The 19,904-nt window shown below is 52.4% G+C and overlaps 1 protein-coding gene across 1 annotated transcript in view; it reads right to left on the reverse strand.

Moving 5' to 3' along the window:
* The window catches only part of RyR (Ryanodine receptor), a 374,701-nt gene that overhangs the window by 236,595 nt on the left and 118,202 nt on the right, over positions 1-19,904 (reverse strand). Inside the window, exons 31-32 of the mRNA XM_069314342.1 lie at positions 2,482-2,696; positions 1,968-2,122 (exon numbers count right to left, since the gene is read on the reverse strand). Coding sequence (XP_069170443.1) covers positions 1,968-2,122; positions 2,482-2,696 — 370 coding nt within the window. The remainder of the gene's footprint in view (positions 1-1,967; positions 2,123-2,481; positions 2,697-19,904) is intronic.

Raw genomic sequence — 19,904 nt, forward strand, 5'->3', positions numbered from 1 at the left:
TGAAATCACAACATTGAGAAGAAAAGATGATATATTTAAATAAAGTTTCAATAAATAGTATGAAAGTTATGCTTTTCAAAGTGCAAAGTGGATGGAACAAATGTAATGGATGGGAAGTGTATGGTAAAGTGAGGGCAGGTTGGCTGCCTGAGGTGAGAGATGAGACACGGGACTCCACGAGGGCAGCACTCATACTGTACCTGCACCAACCTCACCTCACACCCAGCTATCCTCACAGCCAACACCTCACACCCAGCTATCTTCACAGCCAACACCTCACACCCAGCTATCTTCACAGCCAACACCTCACAGCCAGCTATCCTCACAGCCTACACCTCACAGTCAACACCTCACACCCAGCTATCCTCACAGCCAACACCTCACACCCAGCTATCCTCACAGCCAACACCTCACACCCAGCTATCCTCACAGTCAACACCTCACACCCAGCTATCTTCACAGCCAACACCTCACACCCAGCTATCTTCACAGCCAACACCTCACACCCAGCTATCCTCACAGCCAACACCTCACACCCAGCTATCCTCGCAGCCTACACCTCACAGTCAACACCTCACACCCAACACCTCACAGTCAACACCTCACACCCAGCTATCCTCACAGCCAACACCTCACACCCAGCTATCCTCACAGCCAACACCTCACACCCAGCTATCCTCACAGCCAACACCTCACACCCAGCTATCCTCACAGCCAACACCTCACAGTCAACACCTCACACCCAACACCTCACAGCCAACACCTCACACCCAGCTATCCTCACAGCCAACACCTCACACCCAGCTATCCTCACAGCCAACACCTCACACCCAGCTATCCTCACAGCCAACACCTCACACCCAGCTATCCTCACAGCCAACACCTCACACCCAGCTATCCTCACAGCCAACACCTCACACCCAGCTATCCTCACAGCCAACACCTCACACCCAGCTATCCTCACAGCCAACACCTCACACCCAGCTATCCTCACACCCAACACCTCACACCCAGCTATCCTCACAGCCAACACCTCACAGTCAACACCTCACACCCAACACCTCACAGTCAACACCTCACACCCAACACCTCACACCCAACACCTCACAGCCAACACCTCACACCCAGCTATCCTCACACCCAACACCTCACACCCAGCTATCCTCACACCCAACACCTCACACCCAGCTATCCTCACACCCAACACCTCACACCCAGCTATCCTCACAGCCAACACCTCACACCCAGCTATCCTCACAGCCAACACCTCACAGTCAACACCTCACACCCAGCTATCCTCACAGCCAACACCTCACAGCCAACACCTCACACCCAACACCTCACAGCCAACACCTCACAGCCAACACCTCACACCCAGCTATCCTCACAGCCAACACCTCACACCCAGCTATCCTCACAGCCAACACCTCACAGCCTACACCTCACACCCAGCTATCCTCACAGCCAACACCTCACACCCAGCTATCCTCACAGCCAACACCTCACACCCAGCTATCCTCACACCCAGCTATCCTCACAGCCAACACCTCACACCCAGCTATCCTCACACCCAGCTATCCTCACAGCCAACACCTCACACCCAGCTATCCTCACAGCCTACACCTCACAGCCAGCTATCCTCACAGCCAACACCTCACAGCCAGCTATCCTCACAGCCAACACCTCACACCCAGCTATCCTCACAGCCTACACCTCACAGCCAGCTATCCTCACAGCCAACGCCTCACAGCAACACCACACACACATCTCCAGTCTTATACACATACAACACTCACCAACCACACCAAAAGTCACTCTACGTGCTTTTTCTTCCCTTTCTATCGTTCACTTTTGTTCTCTCTCCCCTTCCCCTCATCTCTCCCTTCTCTTCCTTCCTTTCCTCTCTCACTGCCCCCCTCTCTCTCTCTCTTTCTCCCTCGTGTCCCGCCATTGTGGTGGGGTCGTACCTCCGACCCAGACGCAGAACCTGAGGAAGTCTAGGTAGCGCTCTCCCTCCACGGGGTCCCAGCCCAGGTCAGGGTAGCCGCGCTCCACCAGCTCACTGTTGCTCTGCAGGCCACATCTTGAGAGGTACACGGCGATCTTTTCCAGGTGATGCTCCCTGTTGATCAACACAATAACGTCAGACAAACTTGCTAGTAACTCTAGAACAGTCACGCATGCCTAGTTTGTCTTCATATGCATAAATATTTTATAACTAAAATTATTTCATTACTTGCAAAAGATTTTTAATATATTATTTTCTGTAACTAAATTATGTTAACCATAAATTCAGACAAGAAACATAAAATACAAATGACTTCGCCAGAAACAAAAATAATTAAGAATAAATATGACATAAATGAAGTTAGAGGAGGTTGTGTGAAGCATGCAAGTGGGACGGTTGACGCCCCACAGAGGTGGAGAGGGTGTACCAGGCGGTGACCTGGAGCAAGTACTAGGGCGGCGGAGGACAGGTACCTGAGGGCTAGGGCTAGCTCGGTGTTGTCCATGAGGGAGGAGTAAGCCACGTCGAGGGGAGTGGTGCCTCGCAGGGACGGCCGCGACAACAGGATGTAGGAGTTCTCCAGCAGGAAGGGCAGGTGGTCGAACATGGCCTTTTGGTTCTGGCGCCCCGTCCGGCAGAAGTAGCAGAGGAACTTGCAGCACGCCACCACCATCTCGTGCGACGTGTCCTGCGCCGGGACACACACTCACGTCACCTCACAGCTCATACCTACTCCCACTTTAAAAGGGCTACCACAGCACTTATGACATTTTCCCCATGTCGATCATTAGTCTAATACTCTCAAGAATTTTACGTTGATTTTACTTATATCATGAATTAAATAGCAATTATTTAAATCTTGTCTAACTTTAGATGACTATAAGTTACAACATATTATACAGTGAATATCTATATGACATTTACATTAAATGCACAGAACTGAGAAATCTGATTCTTTGCATTAAAAAATATTATTCATAATATAAAATATATATACAACACATCAATTGTATTTTCTTATAATTAAAAGCAAGATAATATACGAATCAAGCAAATAATTGTTAAAGTTATATATCAGACATAACAACTCTACGGATCATGCCTATAATAAGATTAAATAACGGTAGCCATGACAGTGAAATATATTACAAAGAAATGATGTGAACAGAATGCCAAGTCCTTTAGTGGTATTTCTGAGCAAAGGTCAAGATTTTCTGTAAGCATGTTTACTTCCCGTCACAGTACTAGGACACCAGAACCGTCCTTCCCATCACGGTACTAGGACACCAGAACCGTCCTTCCCGTCACAGTACTAGGACACCAGAACCGTCCTTCCCGTCACGGTACTAGGACACCAGAACCGTCCTTCCCGTCACGGTACTAGGACACCAGAACCGTCCTTCCCGTCACGGTACTAGGACACCAGAACCGTCCTTCCCGTCACGGTACTAGGACACCAGAACCGTCCTTCCCGTCACGGTACTAGGACACCAGAACCGTCCTTCCCATCACGGTACTAGGACACCAGAACCGTCCTTCCCGTCACAGTACTAAGACACCAGAACCGTCCTTCCCGTCACAGTACTAAGACACCAGAACCGTCCTTCCCGTCACAGTACTAGGTCGCCAGAAACATCCTTCCCATCACGGTACTAGGACACCAGAACCATCCTTCCCATCACGGTACTAGGACATTAGAACCGCCCTTCCCATCACGGTACTAGGACTCCTGAACCATCCATCCCGTCACGGTACTAGGACACCAGAACCGTCCTTCCCATCGCGGTACTAGGACACCAGAACCATCCATCCCGTCACGGTACTAGGACACCAGAACCGTCCTTTCCATCACGGTACTAGGACACCAGAACCATCCTTCCCATCACAGTACTAGGTCGCCAGAACCATCCTTCCCATCACGGTACTAGGACACCAGAACCATCCTTCCCATCACAGTACTAGGACACCAGAACCGTCCTTCCCATCACAGTACTAGGTCGCCAGAACCATCCTTCCCATCACGGTACTAGGACACCAGAACCATCCTTCCCATCACAGTACTAGGACACCAGAACCATCCTTCCCATCACAGTACTAAGACACCAGAACCGTCCTTCCCGTCACAGTACTAGGACACCAGAACCACCCTTCCCATCACAGTACTAGGACACCAGAACCATCCTTCCCATCACGGTACTAGGACACCAGAACCATCCTTCCCGTCACGGTACTAGGACACCAGAACCGTCCTTCCCATCACGGTACTAGGACACCAGAACCATCCATCCCATCACAGTACAAGGATGCCAGAACCGTCCTTCCCATCACAGTACTAGGACACCAGAACCGTCCTTCCCGTCACAGTACAAGGATGCCAGAACCGTCCTTCCCATCACAGTACTAGGACACCAGAACCGTCCTTCCCGTCACAGTACAAGGATGCCAAAACCGTCCTTCCCATCACGGTACTAGGACACCAGAACCGTCCTTCCCATCACAGTACTAGGACACCAGAACCATCCATCCCATCACAGTACAAGGATGCCAGAACCGTCCTTCCCATCACAGTACTAGGACACCAGAAACATCCTTCCCATCACAGTACTAGGACACCAGAACCATCCTTCCCATCACAGTACTAGGACACCAGAACCATCCTTCCCATCACAGTACAAGGATGCCAGAACCATCCTTCCCATCACAGTACTAGGACACCAGAACCGTCCTTCCCATCACAGTACTAGGACACCAGAACCATCCTTCCCATCACAGTACTAGGACACCAGAACCGTCCTTCCCATCACGGTACTAGGACATTAGAACCGTCCTTCCCATCACGGTACTAGGACACCAGAACCGTCCTTCCCGTCACGGTACTAGGACACCAGAACCGTCCTTCCCGTCATGGTACTAGGACACCAGAACCGTCCTTCCCATCACGGTACTAGGACACCAGAACCATCCTTCCCATCACGGTACTAGGACACCAGAACCATCCTTCCCGTCACGGTACTAGGACACCAGAACCGTCCTTCCCATCACGGTACTAGGACACCAGAACCATCCTTCCCGTCACGGTACTAGGACACCAGAACCGTCCATCCCATCACACTACTAGGTCACCAGAACCGTCCTTCCCATCACAGTACTAGGACACCAGAACCATCCTTCCCATCACAGTACTAGGACACCAGAACCATCCTTCCCATCACAGTACTAGGACACCAGAACCATCCTTCCCATCACAGTACTAGGACACCAGAACCGTCCTTCCCATCACAGTACTAGGACACCAGAACCGTCCTTCCCATCACAGTACTAGGACACCAGAACCATCCTTCCCATCACAGTACTAGGACACCAGAACCGTCCTTCCCATCACAGTACTAAGACACCAGAACCGTCCTTCCCGTCACAGTACTAAGACACCAGAACCGTCCTTCCCGTCACAGTACTAAGACACCAGAACCGTCCTTCCCGTCACAGTACTAGGACACCAGAACCGTCCTTCCCGTCACAGTACAAGGATGCCAGAACCGTCCTTCCCATCACAGTACTAGGACACCAGAACCGTCCTTCCCGTCACAGTACAAGGATGCCAAAACCGTCCTTCCCATCACGGTACTAGGACACCAGAACCGTCCTTCCCATCACAGTACTAGAACACCAGAACCATCCATCCCATCACAGTACAAGGATGCCAGAACCGTCCTTCCCATCACAGTACTAGGACACCAGAACCATCCTTCCCATCACAGTACTAGGACACCAGAACCATCCTTCCCATCACAGTACTAGGACACCAGAACCATCCTTCCCATCACAGTACAAGGATGCCAGAACCATCCTTCCCATCACAGTACTAGGACACCAGAACCGTCCTTCCCATCACAGTACTAGGACACCAGAACCATCCTTCCCATCACAGTACTAGGACACCAGAACCGTCCTTCCCATCACGGTACTAGGACATTAGAACCGTCCTTCCCATCACGGTACTAGGACACCAGAACCGTCCTTCCCGTCACGGTACTAGGACACCAGAACCGTCCTTCCCGTCACGGTACTAGGACACCAGAACCGTCCTTCCCATCACGGTACTAGGACACCAGAACCATCCTTCCCATCACGGTACTAGGACACCAGAACCATCCTTCCCGTCACGGTACTAGGACACCAGAACCGTCCTTCCCATCACGGTACTAGGACACCAGAACCATCCTTCCCGTCACGGTACTAGGACACCAGAACCGTCCTTCCCATCACACTACTAGGTCACCAGAACCGTCCTTCCCATCACAGTACTAGGACACCAGAACCATCCTTCCCATCACAGTACTAGGACACCAGAACCATCCTTCCCATCACAGTACTAGGACACCAGAACCATCCTTCCCATCACAGTACTAGGACACCAGAACCGTCCTTCCTATCACAGTACTAGGACACCAGAACCGTCCTTCCCATCACAGTACTAGGACACCAGAACCATCCTTCCCATCACAGTACTAGGACACCAGAACCGTCCTTCCCATCACAGTACTAAGACACCAGAACCGTCCTTCCCGTCACAGTACTAAGACACCAGAACCGTCCTTCCCGTCACAGTACTAGGTCGCCAGAAACATCCTTCCCATCACGGTACTAGGACACCAGAACCATCCTTCCCATCACGGTACTAGGACACCAGAACCGTCCTTCCCGTCACAGTACTAAGACACCAGAACCGTCCTTCCTGTCACGGTACTAGGACATTAGAACCGTCCTTCCCGTCACAGTACTAAGACATCAGAACCATCCTTCCCATCACGGTACTAGGACATTAGAACCGTCCTTCCCATCACGGTACTAGGACACCAGAACCATCCATCCCGTCACGGTACTAGGACACCAGAACCGTCCTTCCCATCACGGTACTTGGACACCAGATCCATCCATCCCGTCACGGTACTAGGACACCAGAACCGTCCTTTCCATCACGGTACTAGGACACCAGAACCATCCTTCCCATCACAGTACTAGGTCGCCAGAACCATCCTTCCCATCACGGTACTAGGACACCAGAACCATCCGTACTAGGACACCAGAACCGTCCTTTCCATCACGGTACTAGGACACCAGAACCATCCTTCCCATCATAGTACTAGGTCGCCAGAACCATCCTTCCCATCACGGTACTAGGACACCAGAACCATCCTTCCCATCACAGTACTAGGACACCAGAACCGTCCTTCCCATCACAGTACTAGGTCGCCAGAACCATCCTTCCCATCACGGTACTAGGACACCAGAACCATCCTTCCCATCACAGTACTAGGACACCAGAACCATCTTTCCCATCACAGTACTAAGACACCAGAACCGTCCTTCCCGTCACAGTACTAGGACACCAGAACCATCCTTCCCATCACAGTACTAGGACACCAGAACCATCCTTCCCATCACGGTACTAGGACACCAGAACCATCCTTCCCGTCACGGTACTAGGACACCAGAACCGTCCTTCCCATCACGGTACTAGGACACCAGAACCATCCATCCCATCACAGTACAAGGATGCCAGAACCGTCCTTCCCATCACAGTACTAGGACACCAGAACCGTCCTTCCCGTCACAGTACAAGGATGCCAGAACCGTCCTTCCCATCACAGTACTAGGACACCAGAACCGTCCTTCCCGTCACAGTACAAGGATGCCAAAACCGTCCTTCCCATCACGGTACTAGGACACCAGAACCGTCCTTCCCATCACAGTACTAGGACACCAGAACCATCCATCCCATCACAGTACAAGGATGCCAGAACCGTCCTTCCCATCACAGAACTAGGACACCAGAACCATCCTTCCCATCACAGTACTAGGACACCAGAACCATCCTTCCCATCACAGTACTAGGACACCAGAACCATCCTTCCCATCACAGTACAAGGATGCCAGAACCATCCTTCCCATCACAGTACTAGGACACCAGAACCGTCCTTCCCATCACAGTACTAGGACACCAGAACCATCCTTCCCATCACAGTACTAGGACACCAGAACCGTCCTTCCCATCACAGTACTAGGACACCAGAACCGTCCTTCCCATCACAGTACTAGGACACCAGAACCATCCTTCCCATCACAGTACTAGGACACCAGAACCGTCCTTCCCATCACAGTACTAGGACACCAGAACCATCCTTCCCATCACAGTACTAGGACACCAGAACCATCCTTCCCATCACAGTACTAGGACACCAGAACCGTCCTTCGCATCACAGTACTAAGACACCAGAACCGTCCTTCGCATCACAGTACTAAGACACCAGAACCATCCTTCCCATCACGGTACTAGGACACCAGAACCATCCTTCCCATCACAGTACTAGGACACCAGAACCGTCCTTCCCATCACAGTACTAGGACACCAGAACCATCCTTCCCATCACGGTACAAGGATGCCAGAACCATCCTTCCCATCACAGTACTAGGACACCAGAACCGTCCTTCCCATCACAGTACTAGGACACCAGAACCGTCCTTCGCATCACAGTACTAAGACACCAGAACCATCCTTCCCATCACGGTACTAGGACACCAGAACCATCCTTCCCATCACAGTACTAGGACACCAGAACCGTCCTTCCCATCACAGTACTAGGACACCAGAACCATCCTTCCCATCACTGTACAAGGATGCCTGAACCATCCAGGGAGCAAGGTACCAGGATGCCTGAACCATCCAGGGAGCAAGGTACCAGGATGCCTGAACCATCCAGGGAGCAAGGTACCAGGATGCCTGAACCATCCAGGGAGCAAGGTACCAGGATGCCTGAACCATCCAGGGAGCAAGGTACCAGGATGCCTGAACCATCCAGGGAGCAAGGTACCAGGATGCCTGAACCATCCAGGGAGCAAGGTACCAGGACACCTGAACCATCCAGGGAGCAAGGTACCAGGGTGCCTGAACCATCCAGGGAGCAAGGTACCAGGATGCCTGAACCATCCAGGGAGCAAGGTACCAGGATGCTTGAACCATCCAGGGAGCAAGGTACCAGGACGCCTGAACCATCCAGGGAGCAAGGTACCAGGACGCCTGAACCATCCAGGGAGCAAGGTACCAGGACGCCTGAACCATCCAGGGAGCAAGGTACCAGGACACCTGAACCATCCAGGGAGCAAGGTACCAGGACGCCTGAACCATCCAGGGAGCAAGGTACCAGGACGCCTGAACCATCCAGGGAGCAAGGTACCAGGACGCCTGAACCATCCAGGGAGCAAGGTACCAGGACGCCTGAACCATCCAGGGAGCAAGGTACCAGGACGCCTGAACCATCCAGGGAGCAAGGTACCAGGACGCCTGAACCATCCAGGGAGCAAGGTACCAGGACGCCTGAACCATCCAGGGAGCAAGGTACCAGGACGCCTGAACCATCCAGGGAGCAAGGTACCAGGACACCTGAACCATCCAGGGAGCAAGGTACCAGGACACCTGAACCATCCAGGGAGCAAGGTACCAGGATGCCTGAACCATCCAGGGAGCAAGGTACCAGGACGCCTGAACCATCCAGGGAGCAAGGTACCAGGATGCCTGAACCATCCAGGGAGCAAGGTACCAGGACACCTGAACCATCCAGGGAGCAAGGTACCAGGACACCTGAACCATCCAGGGAGCAAGGTACCAGGATGCCTGAACCATCCAGGGAGCAAGGTACCAGGATGCCTGAACCATCCAGGGAGCAAGGTACCAGGATGCCTGAACCATCCACGGAGCAAGGTACCAGGACGGGATCACAACAAGCTGGGAGCATCAAGGAGCGACCATCCTAGTACATGCTGTGTTACCCAAGGACCTGCAATGACCACCTCCCTTGAACCCTCCAACCTGCCTACTGTTTACCTGTTTAACTATGAAATTACATGCTATAAAAACCTGAAATTAAGTGCCAACATGGATGACAACTTGTAATAAACATATATTTCAACTGATTTTAGCTATACTTTAGTAATTTGATTTACATGTCTTCTTGTACAAGGATATATTTTATGATATTAACTCCTCACAAAACTGATTAAAGTGAAGGGCCGCGGTGGACACTTACGGGAGGAAAAGGCTGTAGAAGGTAGGTTTCGGAGGCTTGGAAGAAATAAGAAGACAACACTTTTTCACTGAAGAATCTCTTAACAAATGTATCAATTGACACGTAAAGACAGGAGTCTTCTTAGAACTCATATATGTTGGCGGCGCTGGTGAGAAGCAATGGCTCTCACACTCACACACACACACACACGCACACACACACACACACACACACACACACACACACACACACACACACACTCACACACTCACACACACACACACACACACACACACACACACACACACACACACACACACACACACACACACACACACACACACACACACACACACTTACTCTATACCATCAACAATTTTCACCAGGGGAAAGGAACTATCAGAGGAAAGCGCCAAGCCTTTACGAATATGTAGCACTATGAAGGAGTCAGGATAAGGACTTGGGATGGGACGGGGGCATGGAATGGTGCCCAACCACTAGGACGGTCAGGGATTGAACGCCGACTTGCATGAAGCGAGACCGTCGCTCTACCCTCCAGCCCAAGTAGTTAGACGAATGTTCATCATACAAACACGGGTTCTACTATACTCTCCACATCAGGCGACAACAACACACCCCGGCCACACACGAGTTACAGAACCCACTTCCATCTTACGTTCACCTTAAGGCTCCATACTGAGGATGTCATTTACTCACATGCACCATTTAACTACAAGAGCCTCATGAAGAATACAAATGTATACCAGACAATGCTATACATTGACTAGTATTCCTTGTTTACCCATTAACTTATCTTACTTGTTTGCTCCTCGAGCATAATATTTCTTTATGGACAATGATGCAAATTGTGAGAGAAATAGGAGTGGGTGTGTGCCGGTGCAGGACTGAGCACCAGGCACAGTAGGTGCTAGAGAACATGAGCACATAATGTGTAATTGAGCAGTGACACACGCTCGCCTCGCAAGACTTGGTGCATACATAAGTGTATTAGTATAATTCATTCGGACATAACAACATTATGGACAAAAGGAACAGGCAATACATATCATTTATAGGATATTAAAATATATTGATACGTGCATGCAAGTTATTACGTAAAATATCAGATATAATTTAAAAATTCACGTAGAAAACCTCTTTATTTAATATATAAACACTTACTTTAAACACAGGAAACAAGGAGAAGCAGCCATAACACGAGGGTTAAACACACACACTACTAGTACACACTACACCGTGTGCACACTACTAGTACACACTTCACTGTGTGCACACTACTAGTACACACTACACTGTGTGCACACTACTAGTACACACTACACAGAGTGCACACTACTAGTACACACTACAGAGTGCACACTACTAGTACACACTACACTGAGTGCACACTACTAGTACACACTACACTGAGTGCACACTACTAGTACACACTACACTGAGTGCACACTACTAGTACACATTACACTGTGCACACTACTAGTACACATTACACAGTGCACACTACTAGTACACATTACTCTGAGTGCACACTACTAGTACACATTACACAGAGTGCACACTACTAGTACACACTACACAGAGTGCACACTACTAGTACACACTACTAGTACACATTACTCTGAGTGCACACTACTAGTACACATTACACAGAGTGCACACTACTAGTACACACTACACAGAGTGCACACTACTAGTACACATTACACAGAGTGCACACTACTAGTACACATTACTCTGAGTGCACACTACTAGTACACATTACACAGAGTGCACACTACTAGTACACATTACAGAGTGCACACTACTAGTACACACTACACTGAGTGCACACTACTAGTACACACTACACAGAGTGCACACTACTAGTACACACTACACTGAGTGCACACTACTAGTACACACTACACAGAGTGCACACTACTAGTACACACTACACTGAGTGCACACTACTAGTACACATTACTCTGAGTGCACACTACTAGTACACACTACACAGAGTGCACACTACACTGAGTGCACACTACTAGTACACACTACACTGAGTGCACACTACTAGTACACACTACACTGAGTGCACACTACTAGTACACATTACTCTGAGTGCACACTACTAGTACACACTACACAGAGTGCACACTACACTGAGTGCACACTACACTGAGTGCACACTACTAGTACACACTACACTGAGTGCACACTACTAGTACACACTACACAGAGTGCACACTACTAGTACACACTACACTGAGTGCACACTACTAGTACACATTACTCTGAGTGCACACTACTAGTACACACTACACAGAGTGCACACTACCAGTACACACTACACAGAGTGCACACTACTAGTACACATTACTCTGAGTGCACACTACTAGTACACACTACACAGAGTGCACACTACTAGTACACACTACACTGAGTGCACACTACTAGTACAGAGTGCACACTACTAGTACACACTACACAGAGTGCACACTACTAGTACACACTACACTGAGTGCACACTACTAGTACACACTACACAGTGCACACTACTAGTACACACTACACTGAGTGCACACTACTAGTACACATTACTCTGAGTGCACACTACTAGTACACACTACACAGAGTGCACACTACTAGTACACACTACACAGAGTGCACACTACTAGTACACACTACACAGAGTGCACACTACTAGTACACACTACACTGAGTGCACACTACACTGAGTGCACACTACACTGAGTGCACACTACTAGTACACACTACACAGAGTGCACACTACTAGTACACACTACACTGAGTGCACACTACTAGTACACATTACACAGAGTGCACACTACTAGTACACACTACACAGAGTGCACACTACTAGTACACACTACACTGAGTGCACACTACTAGTACACACTACACAGAGTGCACACTACTAGTACACACTACACTGAGTGCACACTACTAGTACACATTACACAGAGTGCACACTACACAGAGTGCACACTACTAGTACACACTACACAGAGTGCACACTACTAGTACACACTACACTAGTACACACTACACGCCTCCTGCGGCTCAATATCCCAGTCCCCCCACGAGACATGACTCAATACTATGGTCATATATGACCATAGTGGAGTATTGTACAAGTCGTCGGGATGTATTACCTGTGTTCCGGTGTGAGCAGTAATCAACTCAAGCTCACATATTCATTTTAGAAACATGACTAAAAACGAACAAACAAGAAAACTAAATACTATTCCAAAAACAGCAATCACAGACTTTTCACAAATTTAAAATGGGGATCTGTCTGTTTACATATATCTATAACTGTTTAAAATTACACTGAATCAACAAAGCAGAATAAAATAAGGAAGCACTACCTTTTAAGTGATGGGGACAACTAACAAGAAAAATAATAATAAATACATCAATAATATAATTCCTCCTTAGTTTAGTTCTCAATATAACTTCAAAATCAAGAAACAACACAAAGTATGAAACAGGAGTCAGTTAACATATGATAATCACCAGATAGAGACGCGGGACAATTACTGGTAGTGTGCTGAGAGATCTTGGGAGAGGTCATGAAGCAGCCTTCAGATCAGGAGTGACCCGCCCACCACCACACTCAACACACTCACGCACTAACTTACCAACACACTCACGCACTAACTCACCAACACACTCACGCACTAACTCACCAACACACTCACGCACTAACTCACCAACACACTCACGCACTAACTCACCAACACACTCACGCACTAACTCATCAACACACTCACGCACTAACTCACCAACACACTCACGCACTAACTCATCAACACACTCACGCACTAACTCACCAACACACTCACGCACTAACTCATCAACACACTCACGCACTAACTCACCAACACACGCACTAACTCACCAACACACTCACGCACTAACTCATCAACACACTCACGCACTAACTCACCAACACACTCACGCACTAACTCATCAACACACTCACGCACTAACTCACCAACACACTCACGCACTAACTCACCAACACACTCACGCACTAACTCACCAACACACTCACGCACTAACTCACCAACACACTCACGCACTAACTCACCAACACACTCACGCACTAACTCACCAACACACTCACGCACTAACTCACCAACACACTCACGCACTAACTCACCAACACACTCACGCACTAACTCATCAACACACTCACGCACTAACTCATCAACACACTCACGCACTAACTCAACAACACACTCACGCACTAACTCACCAACACACTCACGCACTAACTCACCAACACACTCACGCACTAACTCACCAACACACTCACGCACTAACTCACCAACACACTCACGCACTAACTCATCAACACACTCACGCACTAACTCACCAACACACTCACGCACTAACTCATCAACACACTCACGCACTAACTCACCAACACACTCACGCACTAACTCACCAACACACTCACGCACTAACTCATCAACACACTCACGCACTAACTCACCAACACACTCACGCACTAACTCACCAACACACTCACGCACTAACTCACCAACACACTCACGCACTAACTCACCAACACACTCACGCACTAACTTACCAACACACTCACGCACTAACTCAACAACACACTCACGCACTAACTCACCAACACACTCACGCACTAACTCATCAACACACTCACGCACTAACTCACCAACACACTCACGCACTAACTCACCAACACACTCACGCACTAACTCACCAACACACTCACGCACTAACTCACCAACACACTCACGCACTAACTCACCAACACACTCACGCACTAACTCATCAACACACTCACGCACTAACTCACCAACACACTCACGCACTAACTCATCAACACACTCACGCACTAACTCACCAACACACTCACGCACTAACTCACCAACACACTCACGCACTAACTCACCAACACACTCACGCACTAACTCACCAACACACTCACGCACTAACTCACCAACACACTCACGCACTAACTCATCAACACACTCACGCACTAACTCACCACCAAACTCACGCACTAACTCACCAACACACTCACGCACTAACTCACCAACACACTCACGCACTAACTCACCAACACACTCACGCACTAACTCACCAACACACTCACGCACTAACTCACCAACACACTCACGCACTAACTCACCAACACACTCACGCACTAACTCACCAACACACTCACGCACTAACTCACCAACACACTCACGCACTAACTCATCAACACACTCACGCACTAACTCACCAACACACTCACGCACTAACTCACCAACACACTCACGCACTAACTCATCAACACACGCACTAACTCATCAACACACTCACGCACTAACTCACCAACACACTCACGCACTAACTCATCAACACACTCACGCACTAACTCATCAACACACGCACTAACTCACCAACACACTCACGCACTAACTCACCAACACACTCACGCACTAACTCACCAACACACTCACGCACTAACTCATCAACACACTCACGCACTAACTCATCAACACACGCACTAACTCACCAACACACTCACGCACTAACTCACCAACACACTCACGCACTAACTCACCAACACACTCACGCACTAACTCATCAACACACTCACGCACTAACTCACCAACACACTCACGCACTAACTCACCAACACACTCACGCACTAACTCACCAACACACTCACCAACAAGGCAGCAAACGAGACCTTCAACTCAACACTGGTGCTGCCGGACACACTCATGCAATAAGCAACAAATAAAAAAATGACAAATTCATAGCTTTAAAATACAGACAAATATTGCAAAGGGGAACTAGCACTCAACACTAAAATATTTTATTAGTAAAAGTGATAGCAATGGTGGAGGCCTGGGTGTAGTGGTGTGGCTGGTGGAGGCCTGGGTGTGGTGGTGTGGCTGGTGGAGGCCTGGGTGTAGTGGTGTGGCTGGTGGAGGCCTGGGTGTAGTGGTGTGGCAGGTGGAGGCCTGGGTGTAGTGGTGTGGCAGGTGGAGGCCTGGGTGTAGTGGTGTGGCTGGTGGAGGCCTGGGTGTAGTGGTGTGGCAGGTGGAGGCCTGGGTGTAGTGGTGTGGCTGGTGGAGGCCTGGGTGTAGTGGTGTGGCAGGTGGAGGCCTGGGTGTAGAGGTGTGGCTGGTGGAGGCCTGGGTGTAGTGGTGTGGCAGGTGGAGGCCTGGGTGTAGAGGTGTGGCTGGTGGAGGCCTGGGTGTAGTGGTGTGGCTGGTGGAGGCCTGGGTGTAGTGGTGTGGCTGGTGGAGGCCTGGGTGTAGTGGTGTGGCAGGTGGAGGCCTGGGTGTAGTGGTGTGGCTGGTGGAGGCCTGGGTGTAGTGGTGTGGCAGGTGGAGGCCTGGGTGTAGTGGTGTGGCAGGTGGAGGCCTGGGTGTAGTGGTGTGGCTGGTGGAGGCCTGGGTGTAGTGGTGTGGCAGGTGGAGGCCTGGGTGTAGAGGTGTGGCTGGTGGAGGCCTGGGTGTAGTGGTGTGGCAGGTGGAGGCCTGGGTGTAGAGGTGTGGCTGGTGGAGGCCTGGGTGTAGTGGTGTGGCTGGTGGAGGCCTGGGTGTAGTGGTGTGGCAGGTGGAGGCCTGGGTGTAGTGGTGTGGCTGGTGGAGGCCTGGGTGTAGTGGTGTGGCTGGTGGAGGCCTGGGTGTAGTGGTGTGGCTGGTGGAGGCCTGGGTGTAGTGGTGTGGCAGGTGGAGGCCTGGGTGTAGTGGTGTGGCTGGTGGAGGCCTGGGTGTAGTGGTGTGGCTGGTGGAGGCCTGGGTGTAGTGGTGTGGCTGGTGGAGGCCTGGGTGTAGTGGTGTGGCAGGTGGAGGCCTGGGTGTAGAGGTGTGGCTGGTGGAGGCCTGGGTGTAGTGGTGTGGCAGGTGGAGGCCTGGGTGTAGTGGTGTGGCAGGTGGAGGCCTGGGTGTAGAGGTGTGGCAGGTGGAGGCCTGGGTGTAGTGGTGTGGCTGGTGGAGGCCTGGGTGTAGTGGTGTGGCTGGTGGAGGCCTGGGTGTAGTGGTGTGGCAGGTGGAGGCCTGGGTGTAGTGGTGTGGCAGGTGGAGGCCTGGGTGTAGAGGTGTGGCAGGTGGAGGCCTGGGTGTAGTGGTGTGGCTGGTGGAGGCCTGGGTGTAGTGATGTGGCTGGTGGAGGCCTGGGTGTAGTGGTGTGGCTGGTGGAGGCCTGGGTGTAGTGGTGTGGCTGGTGGAGGCCTGGGTGTAGTGGTGTGGCTGGTGGAGGCCTGGGTGTAGTGGTGTGGCTGGTGGAGGCCTGGGTGTAGAGGTGTGGCTGGTGGAGGCCTGGGTGTAGAGGTGTGGCTGGTGGAGGCCTGGGTGTAGTGGTGTGGCTGGTGGAGGCCTGGGTGTAGTGGTGTGGCAGGTGGAGGCCTGGGTGTAGTGGTGTGGCAGGTGGAGGCCTGGGTGTAGTGGTGTGGCAGGTGGAGGCCTGGGTGTGGTGGTGTGGCTGGTGGACTCCTGGGTGTGGTGGTGTGGCTGGTGGAGGCCTGGGTGTAGTGGTGTGGCAGGTGGAGGCCTGGGTGTAGAGGTGTGGCTGGTGGAGGGAGGCCTGGGTGTAGTGGTGTGGCAGGTGGAGGCCTGGGTGTAGAGGTGTGGCTGGTGGAGGCCTGGGTGTAGTGGTGTGGCAGGTGGAGGCCTGGGTGTAGAGGTGTGGCTGGTGGAGGACTGGGTGTAGTGGTGTGGCAGGTGGAGGCCCGGGTGTAGTGGGGTGGCAGGTGGAGGCCTGGGTGTAGAGATGTGGCTGGTGGAGGCCTGGGTGTAGAGGTGTGGCTGGTGGAAGCCTGGGTGTAGTGGTGAGGCAGGTGGAGGCCTGGGTGTAGTGGTGTGGCAGGTGGAGGGCTGGGTGTAGAGGTGTGGCTGGTGGAGGCCTGGGTGTAGTGGTGTGGCAGGTGGAGGCCTGGGTGTAGTGGTGTGGCAGGTGGAGGCCTGGGTGTAGAGGTGTGGCTGGTGGAGGCCTGGGTGTAGTGGTGTGGCAGGTGGAGGCCTGGGTGTAGTGGTGTGGCAGGTGGAGGCCTGGGTGTAGAGGTGTGGCTGGTGGAGGCCTGGGTGTAGAGGTGTGGCTGGTGGAGGCCTGGGTGTAGTGGTGTGGCTGGTGGAGGCCTGGGTGTAGTGGTGTGGCTGGTGGAGGCCTGGGTGTGGTGGTGTGGCAGGTGGAGGCCTGGGTGTAGAGGTGTGGCTGGTGGAGGCCTGGGTGTAGAGGTGTGGCTGGTGGAGGCCTGGGTGTAGAGGTGTGGCTGGTGGAGGCCTGTGTGTAATGGTGTGGCAGGTGGAGGCCTGGGTGTAGTGGTGTGGCTGGTGGAGGCCTGGGTGTAGAGGTGTGGCAGGTGGAGGCCTGGGTGTAGAGGTGTGGCTGGTGGAGGCCTGGGTGTAGAGGTGTGGCTGGTGGAGGCCTGGGTGTAATGGTGTGGCAGGTGGAGGCCTGGGTGTAGAGGTGTGGCAGGTGGAGGCCTGGGTGTAGAGGTGTGGCTGGTGGAGGCCTGGGTGTAGAGGTGTGGCTGGTGGAGGCCTGGGTGTAGTGGTGTGGCTGGTGGAGGCCTGGGTGTAGTGGTGTGGCAGGTGGAGGCCTGGGTGTAGTGGTGGGCTGGTGGAGACCTGGGTGTAGAGGTGTGGCTGGCGGAGGCCTGGGTGTAGTGGTGTGGCTGGTGGAGGCCTGGGTGTAGTGGTGTGGCTGGTGGAGGCCTGGGTGTAGTGGTGTGGCAGGTGGAGGCCTGGGTGTAGTGGTGTGACTGGTGGAGGCATGGGTGTAGAGGTGGGCTGGTGGAGGCCTGGGTGTAGTGGTGTGGCTGGTGGAGGCCTGGGTGTAGAGGTGGGCTGGTGGAGGCCTGGGTGTAGAGGTGGGCTGGTGGAGGCCTGGGTGTGGTGGTGTGGCTGGTGGAGGCCTGGGTGTAGTGGTGTGGCAGGTGGAGGCCTGGGTGTAGTGGTGTGACTGGTGGAGGCCTGGGTGTAGTGGTGTGGCTGGTGGAGGCCTGGGTGTAGTGGTGTGGCTGGTGGAGGCCTGGGTGTGGTGGTGTGGCTGGTGAAGGCCTGGGTGTAGTGGTGTGACTGGTGGAGGCCTGGGTGTAGAGGTGTGGCTGGTGGAGGCCTGGGTGTAGTGGTGTGGCAGGTGGAGGCCTGGGTGTAGTTGTGTGGCTGGTGGAGGCCTGGGTGTAGAGGTGGGCTGGTGGAGGCCTGGGTGTAGAGGTGTGGCAGGTGGAGGCCTGGGTGTAGAGGTGTGGCAGGTGGAGGCCTGGGTGTAGAGGTGTGGCAGGTGGAGGCCTGGGTGTAGTGGTGTGGCCGGTGGAGACCTGGGTGTAGTGGTGGGCTGGTGGAGACCTGGGTGTAGTGGTGTGGCTGGTGGAGACCTGGGTGTAGTGGTGTGGCTGGTGGAGGCCTGGGTGTAGTGGTGGGCTGGTGGAGGCCTGGGTGTAGAGGTGTGGCTGGTGGAGGCCTGGGTGTAGTGGTGTGGCTGGTGGAGGCCTGGGTGTGGTGGTGTGGCTGGTGGAGGCATGGGTGTAGAGGTGTGGCAGGTGGAGGCATGGGTGTGGTGGTGTGGCTGGTGGAGGCCTGGGTGTGGTGGTGTGGCTGGTGGAGGCCTGGGTGTAGTGGTGTGGCTGGTGGAGGCCTGGGTGTGGTGGTGTGGCTGGTGGAGGCCTGGGTGTAGTGGTGTGGCTGGTGGAGGCCTGGGTGTAGTGGTGTGGCTGGTGGAGGCCTGGGTGTGGTGGTGAGACTGGTGGAGGCCTGGGTGTAGTGGTGTGGCTGGTGGAGGCCTGGGTGTGGTGGTGTGACTGGTGGAGGCCTGGGTGTGGTGAT

The sequence above is a fragment of the Procambarus clarkii genome, chromosome 78, assembly GCF_040958095.1.
Source record: "Procambarus clarkii isolate CNS0578487 chromosome 78, FALCON_Pclarkii_2.0, whole genome shotgun sequence".
Taxonomy (NCBI): Eukaryota; Metazoa; Arthropoda; class Malacostraca; order Decapoda; family Cambaridae; genus Procambarus; species Procambarus clarkii.